Source organism: Zingiber officinale, chromosome 5B, assembly GCF_018446385.1.
Source record: "Zingiber officinale cultivar Zhangliang chromosome 5B, Zo_v1.1, whole genome shotgun sequence".
Classification (NCBI taxonomy): domain Eukaryota; kingdom Viridiplantae; phylum Streptophyta; class Magnoliopsida; order Zingiberales; family Zingiberaceae; genus Zingiber; species Zingiber officinale.
The window spans coordinates 61,330,455-61,341,328 of NC_055995.1; the positions used below are offsets into that span (position 1 = coordinate 61,330,455).

At 41.2% G+C, this 10,874-nt stretch overlaps 1 protein-coding gene across 1 annotated transcript; it reads left to right on the plus strand.

Annotated features, from left to right (window-relative positions):
- Nucleotides 1–341: 341 nt before the first annotated feature.
- LOC121986670 (vacuolar-processing enzyme beta-isozyme-like) lies at nt 342–4,774 on the plus strand. Its single transcript, XM_042540623.1, has 6 exons — nt 342–541; nt 1,225–1,273; nt 1,346–1,555; nt 1,980–2,186; nt 2,265–2,419; nt 4,642–4,774. The coding sequence occupies exons 1-6, from the start codon at nt 390–392 to the stop codon at nt 4,772–4,774; spliced, it is 906 nt and encodes a 301-aa protein (XP_042396557.1). The 5' UTR covers nt 342–389.
- The last annotated feature ends 6,100 nt before the right edge of the window (nt 4,775–10,874 follow it).

The following is a 10,874-nucleotide window of genomic DNA, read 5'->3' on the forward strand; positions in this document are numbered from 1 at the left end:
TAGGTAAAATAATGGCATGTAGCCATGAGGTAAGGAATGTATCCGATCCACCTGGTGAAATAGGTTTGCTTTTTGAGTAATTATGATGATTTTCTTTTTTGTCTCCCTTTTACATATTTAACATACACTTGGTACTTGGACACTTTACAGTGGCTGCTTGTGACTTGTTGATTATTGTTTACGTTTATGTGCCTTATCTGACGATTCTCATGACTTGCCTTGAAACAAGGTAGTAGTAAATTCTATAATTGTGTGAGTGTAGATGATGGGTAACTTTTGATTACAAAATGTGTATTATAACCAAGTTAATTGCTGATCTTTGTTGGTGTTCGTTTGAACAGATTATTTATGTGGAAGCATGTGAGAGTGGCAGTATCTTTGAAGGTTTAATGCCAGAAGACCTTAATGTATATGTGACAACAACATCCAATGCTGTTGAAAGCAGTTGGGGAACCTACTGTCCTGGGATGGATCCTCCACCACCACCGGAATATATGACTTGCCTTGGTGACTTGTACAACGTTGCATGGATGGAAGACAAGTTTGAGTTTTATACCTAAACAAGTCATATCTGTTGTCAAGTTCAAAAGGTCTAAACATTTTATTGCATTTGATTTATTTTTTTTTCATGTTAATGGGCTGACATTAGATTGTTTGGTTCCGCTAAGGAATTTTTTTTTAAATGTATTTCCTTCTTCAGTGATTTTGTTTCTTTTGAGATGAAACAACAAAGAGGCATTGAAGTACAACAAATTGGATTAGAGCATCGAATCCAAGTTCAATTGTTGAATTTTCTGATTAGTAACTTAGTTTTAATTACAAGATGTTAGTGCATTACAGAATAGCTACACTTTTAAGTCTTGCTAATGACATAGCTTTATTTGTTTAAAATTTCCCCAAGAAAATTTTGCTTCGGACATTAAATGCTTTTTACCTTTTACTCTTCTCAAAGCCATAACTTGGTCTTTCTTGAAAAACTTTGTCAAGAAATTAGCGTGTGATTACTATTGTCACAATAACAGAATGTAAATTTTACTGCTGCAAAAGTCATATCTTGGTTCTTAATTTTGACACAGCCTGGTGTGCTAACTCATTTAAAAGATAAAAAGGAGCCAGAACTTCCATTTGTAATGGTATTCCTGTTTTTAAGGGTAGAAATCCTCCAAACATAGGAGCCTTTTCAATATGATGGCATTGCTAACCTTCTAATTATATTTATGGCAGTGAGAATCACAATCTAAAGGAGGAAACAGTTGGGAAACAGTATGAGTCAGTAAGTTCCTGTTAATCTCTATTATAGTCCTCTTCTTGTTTTTTTGAAGGGTTTCTCTGATAATGTGCTCAGGTGAAGATGAGGACATCAAACCAGAACATATACTGTGCAGGGTCTCATGTGATGGAGTATAGTGATAAGAATGTAAAACCTGAGAAGTTGTACCTTTACCAGGGCTTTGACCCTGCCAATGCCAATTTAACTGAGAATGCACTTCGCCTCAGCAAGCAGATGGGAGTCATCAATCAGAGAGATGCTGACCTCCTATTCTTATGGCACATGGTGAGTGAAGAACACTTCGTTTTCCCTTATTATTTTTATGCTATTTCCATTTGTGGCAATGATTTAACTTGGAGACTGAATGATTTAATAAGAACATTGTATCTTTGGTACCATTCTAAGGGCCTAATACCAAGGGATGTGTGAGTGACCTTGATTTCTAGCATATTGATCGATAATGTTATATTTAACCTGTGAACTTGGAGCAGTGGAGAGAAAAACTATATACACGGATTTCATATGTAAGTAGGAAACATGGCAGTTTCAATTGGTTTTAACTATCAGTATTGCCTTTCAACTGATTTAGACCCATTTGTCGATCTTTTCATGCAGTTTCCATCTTTCAACACTACAGATTCTGTTTTGGAGCACCTTTTTAACCCCTTGTATTGTTCTTATATCTTAACAACCTAGTGTTTGCTTTCAGTATGAAAGATTAGAGGAAGGGTCAAACAAAAAGAAGGAAATTCTCTCGGAGATCACTGAGATGATGATGCACAGAGCACACCTTGACAGTAGCATCGAACTCAACGACAATCTAATTTTTGGATCGGATGTTGCACCTTCAGTCCTCAAAATCATGAGGCCATCTGTTCAGGCTCTGGTTGATGATTGGGTTTGCTTGAAAATAGTGGTAAATATTGTGCTCTAGCGTATTCATCTTCACAATCTATTTTATTAAACATGACCATGTGTTAACAAAAAACCTTAGGTCCAAGCATTCAAGTTGCATTGTGGATCGCTCACTCAATATGGCATGAAGTATATGCGAGCTTTCGCAAACATATGTAACGAGGGTGTCTCGAAGGATGCGATGGAAGAAGCTTGTGGTAATGTTCGTGGAAGCTACTGTTGGGATCTTAGATGGCTAGAGGGGGGTGAATAACCTTTTAAAAACAAAAACAAAATTTCTACACAGAGATTTGTTAGCGCAGCGGAAATAATCAAAACAAACACTTATGCAAAGAAGAAAACACACCACCACTAACACAATGATGTACGAGGTTCGGGGATAACTTGCCCCTACTCCTCGGCGTGTCCGTAAGGTGGACGATCCCTTGATCTTTCGGTAGATCAACCCCCGGACAGATTCCGGCTAAGTATTTCTCCTTCTCGGTGGAGAAACCTCCCACAAAGTCTCAAAACAGATTTAGAATGAATCACAAGACTTAGACTTACAAAATTTTGTGGCTACAATGAATGCACAATCAACTTACAGCCACAATGAATGCAGAGAGTGAAGAAGAAGTAGATTCACAGCCAAGAGCTTCACAGAACACCTTTGCTTGAACGTCGACAGAGAGTTTGCTACAAAAGAAAGAATTCTTACCAAAACTCTCTTCTACCTCCTTCTTATTTCTCTGCTCTCTTGCTGTCTTCAGCCAGAGCCAAACCACTGCATCGAATCACGTCAACCAGTAGCGTATCACTGTCGCCGAACCAGGCGTCGCCAATCACGCTTCTTCCTCATCTGATTATCTGAGTTCACACCAATACCATCCTTGGTCTTCACTGGTGTCTCTGAGCTCGAACCAATAAGGAAGAGTCAAGCTGATTGCAGCCAGTGAGCCAACTGAACAAGCCAGTGAACGTTGACGCTTCTTTTGCACAATTTGCAGTGATAACCAGTGGAAAAACCATTTTGTTTTATTCCTTTGATAGTTATTGATTTGAATTCAAGCATCACCATGGTACCTGCAACCTGTTACTCAAAAAGCTCACAAGCAGATGTTAGATCAGACGCATCAGAAACGAATCAGAAATCAGCAGAAACTGACAGTGTGTGCAGACAGTGTGGTGGATCGGTCAACGGACCGATCCACACCTTTGGATTGATGTCTGATCGGTCGTGAAGACCGATCAGGGTATGGCCTGATCGGTCTGCAGACCGATCAGGGCTTAATGAGTGCGGTTGCTCGCACTCCTGAGATCGTCACCTGATCGGTCTCAAGACCGATCAGGATATGACCTGATCGGTCCGGAGACCGATCAGGGTTCATATGGATCGGTCCACGGACCGATCCACTGCCTTTTTCCTTCTCGCGACATCATCTCCTGATCGGTCTACAGACCGATCAGATTACACTCGATCGGTCTACAGACCGATCAGATTACACTCAGTGTGCTACTGAGTGTTTCCTGATCGGTCACCAGACCGATCAGCAAACATAGTTTCACCAGATCGGTCTGTGCACCGATCAGGCAATCAAAATCCCACTGGATTGGTCTGTTGACCGATCCAACGCCCATGTGATATTAGGATTGGTCTTGAGAACGAGCTACCGAGCCCTTTCTGACCTAGTCCGGAGAACGAGCTACCGAGCCCTCTCCGACTTCGTCCGGTCCAGAGAATGAGCTACCGAACCCTCTCTGACCACTCCGTGCTAAGTCTCCATACTTGGACTTTTCCCATGCCAAGCTCCCTGCTTGGACTTTTCACCAGATGTCTGGTCAACCTTGACCAATCTGGATTTCCCTTGCCTGGCTTCACTCACCAGGACTTTCCCTCCAAAGGATCAACCTCGATCAATAGTCAGTCTGAGTTTGATTTATATCTGATACAAACTTAAATCAGTGTCAGCATCAAAACAACAGCCAGGTCAGACTGTATCAACAATCTCCCCCTTTTTGTTGTTTGACAACACGATTTAAGTTTAGATCAGAATTGTTTAAATTTTCATAATTTTAGGGGAATCAAGATCCTCCCCCTAAGACGGATACTACACTGTATGAGGGTCTTCAAATTTTCATTCATCTAAACTTAGTTATTTTCTCCCCCTTTGTCAAACACCGAAAATGTGCGAATAAGGTAAGATAACTTAAAGAGCTCCCCCTTAACCCTTACTGTCTGTTTCGTAAAGCACTTAGAATGCCCTCTAAGTGTATTATAAGACAGTAATAAAGAATAAGAGACATACAAAACAAGGCATATGAAGAGTATAGTAACAACCAAGAAAAGAACAGCAAATATATAAAGAAGAATGAGTAGCGTAACAGTAAGTAGCATACAACCAGGTCAGACATAAGTATCTAGCAACCATCATCCAAAACATACAATCAATATGATATCATAGAACAGTGTGTCTCAGTCAGCCTCCTCATCATGAGGAGCATCAGCAATATCAGCGGGAGGAAAGGATCCCTGAGGTGGCAAGCCGCTGCTCGAAGATGGATAGCCCGGGAAATCCTGCGGAGGTGGATATCTGGCCATCCAGTCCATAATCGTCTGACGGGTCGCCAGCTGCTGACTGCGCAAATCATCGTAGCGCTGGTCAATCCGGACGCGTAGCCCATCGAACTCAGCAGCCATCATCTCCTCGTGGCGATCAAATCGGCTCTCCAACTCAGCGATCTGCCAGCGCAGATCTGGATCCGCCTCGCCATATGCAGCAGCAGCAACAACCTGTCGTCGAGGTAACTCACCTAGTGCCCTCCCATCCTTCCACCTAACAGCCCCAGCCTGTCCTAAGATTCCAGACTTGGAAAATGCACGTTTCCCAAGTCGACAATCCTGCCTAACCATCTTTACTATCCTCCCCTTAGAGACGTCAATACCCAGGGTCTCAAGCCAGTCAGTAATTACATGCCCAAAAGGCATATAGATGGTGTAACCGCTTGGCTCGCTATGGGATATGATAGAAGTATAGACACTCGACATGATATCAAAGTCAAGACGCCTACGCAACCCATAAAGCATCAGATAATGATACGGTCGAATCTCTGCCAATGGTTTAGAGGTAATAGGTAGAAGACAGTTTGTGACAATTTTGAAAAGAATGTAATCAGGAGCAGAAAGGCCAAGAGCTGCAAATGTAGGAAAATCGACATCTAACTCATCTAATCCATCCGGTCTCGGATGTCCAAAGAAGTACTCATAAATCGAGTCAGATGAGACATCAAGAGGATGAGGCACGGGTTCAGGCAAAGCAGGATAGAATGAGAACACCATCCCCGAACACATACGACAGCCTAAATAACCAAAGAAGGCAATTAAGCTGAAATCAACGTTTTGCTTAGCCACTCTTGATCTATAACTACCATCAATAGTCTGATGAAGGTTGTTATAGAATTCAGAAACTAAGTCAAGGTTGATATCCCTCTCTAAATATACCAAGGAATCAAGTTTATAGTAGGCTATGGTCTCCGTAATCGCTGGACAAAACTCATTCATGTAGTTTTTATCGACTGATCTACATGGGAGCAACTTGAAGGTCCTTTCCTTAAAGGATTTTTCAAACTGTTGGTTGGGGAATCTCCCCGAACTGGACGGTTGAGGTCGAGAGGAGCAGGAGCTTTGGATTTATCTTTGGACTTGGAAGTACCCTCACCCTCACCTACTGGTTTCTTTCTAATGGGACACAATGGGAAAAAGAAGAGCACAGGAGCCACCCGAAACACAAAGCCACAGATATGTGAGAAATGAAATCGAAATGCCAAAGTTCTAGAGAAATAGGAGTTACCTTGGTGCCATTGAACTCTTGGCTAGAGCTTCGGAGGGCTAGAACTGCGTCTAGTGTTCCGGCGTGCAAAGAGAAGAGAAAGGGTGAGCTGGTGGGAAGAGTCGGCTAGGGTTTCGCGTGAATGAGGAAAAGAAGGGATCGGGAGGTTTTAAGGGTTTAGATGGGTGTACAGTGAAGAAATGATCGGACGGTTGTCCGATCAAAAGGTATCGAAGCCTCCTGATCGGTCCCTGGACCGATCCAGGAACATCCTGATCGGTCCACGGACCGATCAGGAGACGATCAGTGGCTTTTATGCCGAATTGATCTGATCGGTCTCCGGACCGATCAGGGAACTCTCTGATCGGTCTGTAGACCGATCAGAAAGGGATCAGTAGCGGGCTCGAGCGTTCCAGGCTGACCTGATCGGTCCGTAGACCGATCAGTGTCTGATACTAGTATCGCCCGTAATTTCAGTAACTGAAAATAGTAATTTCAGTAACTCGTGTTCGATAATTCGTGGAAGTTTCTCTAGGAAAACTTCCAAGTTCAGAGCCTAGAACCTGAAGGATCTACAAGCATAACTCTTACCTAAAAGTTATGGTCTGAACTTATTTATAGCCTTAAGGTTGCAGACATTAGAAAACAAACAACTTAAGGCCTGAAAATTGAAAATTTTCACCTTTGTTATGTACAGTTTCAAGTTTGTCAAAATATATTCAAAATGCTAGAATTACTTCAATAGCCTGTCTTATTTTTCATTCAAAATCATGAACAGCCATATCAAACAACCCATTAATCAAAATCAGATCAAATCTAGGCAAAGGCCCAACCAAGTTTCCTTGGTTGGAATATATGAGTAAGATCTAGGAACCAATTACACATGAATTATGTAATGGTGTTCCCCATACTCAATTAATGTCTCTTCAACCTAATTATTCAAGAGATGCATGATACATTTTGAATAATTTGGTTGTTCCTAGCATCTCACCCCATTTCTAGCAAAAAAAAATATTTTGTTAAACCTTATAGTTTGTGTGAGATGTTCCCAAGTTGCCCAAATTATTGTCCCAATTACTCTTGTCATTTTACTAGTCCTTATTAATCATGGTGAAGTTCTAATGACCTAAGGAGCCAAACACATTCCCAACTCCCTCCTTAAATGACTAAATTCATTCTCCGGAAGGGGTTTGGTGAAAATATCAGCTAGGTTTGACTTTGACTCAACATATGTAAGTGCAATGTCTCCCCTAGCTACGTGATCTCTTATGAAGTGATGACGCACTTCAATGTGTTTGGTCCTCGAATGATGGACTGGATTTTTAGTTAGGTTGATCGTGCTAATGTTGTCACATAGCACTTGTACACCCTTATAAGATAGTCCATAATCCTCTAGGGTGTGTATCATCCACAACAACTGTGATACACTCTCTCCCATGGCAATATATTCGGCCTCGGTCGTGGAGAGAGCAACACAATGTTGCTTCCTACTTGACCAACTAACTAATGATAAACCTAAGAATTGACAACCCCCACTAGTGCTTTTCCGATCCAATTTGCACCCAGCATAATCGGAATCGGTATAGCCTACCAAGTCAAAAGACTCTGTACGAGGGTACCATAGACCTACTCGAATTGTGCCCTTAAGGTATCTCAATATTCTCTTAACTGCAATTAAATGAGATTCTTTGGCACAGACTTGATATCTAGCGCACATGCCCACAGCAAAAAGTATGTCAGGCCTACTAGCTGTGAGATATAGAAGACTACCAATCATGCTTCTATACTGCGTTAGATCAACTGGTTTTCCACTCTCATCATTGTCAAGGCGAGTGTTTGTCACCATAGGAGTGGATACTTCCTTAGAGTCACTCATGTTGAATTTCTTGAGCATCTCTTGAGTGTATTTCGTCTGATGGACATAAATGCTATCTCGAGTTTGTTTGATTTCAAGCCCAAGGAAGAATGTCAATTCTCCTACTAGACTCATCTCAAACTCACTCTCCATGTGAGAAATAAATTCATTCAAATAGCCCTCGTTATTTGAGCCACAAATTATGTCATCGACATATACTTGGGCTACAAAAATATTTTCACCATCTCTACGCAGAAATAGTGTTGGGTCTATTTGGCCTCTCACAAAACCCTTTTCTAGTAAATATGTTGACAACTTTTCGTACCAAGCTCGTGGTGCTTGTTTAAGCCCATAAAGTGCTTTCTTGAGCTTATACACGTGGTTTGGAGCTTCGGTATTCACAAACCCCGGTGGTTGTTCAACATAGACTTCTTCTTTAATAAAACCATTTAAGAAGGCAGATTTAACATCCATTTGATAGAGTTTGAAACCTCTATGTGCAGCAAAAGCTAGCATCAAACGAATGGACTCTAATCGTGCCACGGGAGCATAAGTCTCATCATAATCGAGACCTTCGACTTGACTATATCCCTTGGCTACAAGTCTTGCCTTGTTTCTTACAACTTCTCCCTTTTGATTTAACTTATTTTTGAAGACCCATTTAGTTCCAATAATGGTGGTCTTTTTCGGTCTAGGAACCAAGTCCCACACTTGGCTCCTTTTAAATTGACCTAATTCGTCTTGCATAGCTATGATCCAATCAGGATCGTGCAATGCTTCATCAACTAGTCTTGGTTCAATCTCTGAAATCAACGCGACTTCATTAGACTCATTTCTAAAGAATGACCTAGTCCTAACCCCTTGTTGGATATCTCCCACAATTTGGTCTTGGGGATGACTAGTGGTTATCCTAGATTGTCTTGGTGTTGGTGGTGCCTCATGAATGGTCTCACTAGGCACAGGCAAGGACTCAATATCAGGCAAGGGATCAACCGGAGCCCTTTGTTGCCTTTGCTCATCGTCATCAGAGTCAACCTCGACTCTTTCTTCATTTTGATCATTCAAACTTAGATTTCTAAGTTCAAATTGAATTTCTCCTACATCCCTTGATTGATCATTTGAGTTGGGGTTTTCTTCAAATGCTACATCTGAGGACTCTTCAATCAATTTAGTCCTATTGTTGTAGACTCGATAGGCTTTGCTGGTGAGAGAGTACCCGACCAGTATCCCTTCATCAGCCTTAGCCGTGAACTTCCCAAGATGATCCTTTGTGTTCAAGATAAACACCTTACAACCAAACACCCTAAGATGTTTAATTGTAGGGGGTCTCCCAAACCAAAGTTCATGGGGGGTCTTTCCTAAAAACTTATGTATCAATATTCGGTTTTGCACATAGCACGCTGTATTTACAGCTTCAGCCCACAAGTAACTCGGTAGTGAGTACTCATTAAGCATGCTTCGTGCAGCCTCTTGCAAGACTCGGTTCTTTCTCTCCACAACCCCATTTTGCTGTGGGGTCCTTGGAGTTGAGAACTCATGTCTATACCCTTTTGCTTGACAAAATTCTAAGAACCTATGGTTTTGAAATTCACCACCATGATCACTTCTAATGGTTTTAATTGTTGTTGATTTTTCATTTTCAGTTCTTCTACAAAAAGAAATAAAAATGTCTATGGTTTGATCCTTAGTTTTCAAAAAGAAAGTCCATGTGTATCTAGTAAAATCATCAATAATTACTAAACAATATCTACTACCATTCAATGAAATAACATTGTTACAATCAAACAAGTCCATATGTAATAAGTCTAAGGCAGTAGATGTACTCACAGTGCTTTTACCTTTATGAGGTGCTTTTGTTTGCTTACCCATTTGACATGCATCACATAGTTTGTTCTTTTGGTACTTGATGCTTGGTAAGCCTCGTACTAGTCCTTTGTTGGCCAACTTCCGAATGTTCTTCATGTTTACATGTGCCAACCTTCTATGCCAAAGCCAAGACTCTTCTTCTTTTGACATGAAACACTTAATCAAAGCATTAGTAGCACTTTTAAACGATACTTGATAAATATTATCAACCCTTGTGCCTACTAGTACCGTGTCAAGTGTGTCAATGTGTTTAACCAAACATTGACTTGAATGAAATTCAATTGTGTAACCCGTATCACACAATTGACTGACACTTAGGAGATTAAAAGTCATCCCCTTGACTAGAAGGACATTCTTGATATGGAGACATTCGGATATATGAATGTCTCCAACTCCTACAACCTTAAGGCTACCATTATTACCAAAAGACACATTACCTCTACTTTTGTTTTGAATGGTTGTAAACAGTGATTTGTTCCCGGTCATGTGCTTGGAGCATCCACTATCAACAAACCAAGTTGATAGATGCTCCCCCTCGACCAATGCCTACAAGACACGGAAGATAGAGGTTTTAGGTACCCAAATCTTGGGACCTAATGCTTCTACAACGAAAGACCTAGGAACCCATGCCTTGGTCATACCTTTCCTAGTTCCATGAGCCCTAGAAACATGTAATCTACTATCTTGAGTTCTAGACATTAGAGAAATGAAACTCGACTCCTTGGGTTGATACCCTAGCCCGACCTTGTTGTAGACTGCCCTTTGGGCATTTAGAATCATGTCTAGAGTCTTAGAGCTAGTTGAGAACTTCTCAAGCATTTTCTTGAGTTTCTCAACCTCACCCTTTAAAGCCTTGTTCTCATCCTCAAGGACTTCTAGATGTAGGTCATCGACCTCATCTTCCCTAAGGGTCCTTAAGGTTTTTACTTCTTCTTTTAACAATTTATTTTCTGTTTTTGACTTTTTAAGCAATGTAGATAAATGAGTGATAGTCTTATAACACTTTTCTATATGAGAAGAGGTTACCTCTTCATCATCCGACGATGATGAAGCCGCGGTTGAGGCGTCGCTCGAATCTCCCTCACTTCCGGAGTCCGAAACCTCCCTTGCCATGAGTGCTAATTGTCGTGTGCTCTTTTCCATCTTCTCTTCTTCCTCCGAT

Excerpts from the sequence above, each read along its gene's own strand:
- LOC121986670 (XM_042540623.1), top strand. The coding sequence starts at position 390 with ATGCCAGAAGACCTTAATGTATATGTGACAACAACATCCAATGCTGTT. Across the intron at positions 1,274-1,345 it reads TTGGGAAACAGTATGAGTCA|GTGAAGATGAGGACATCAAA; the intron begins GTAAGTTCCTGT and ends TAATGTGCTCAG. Across the intron at positions 2,187-2,264 it reads GGGTTTGCTTGAAAATAGTG|GTCCAAGCATTCAAGTTGCA; the intron begins GTAAATATTGTG and ends AAAAAACCTTAG.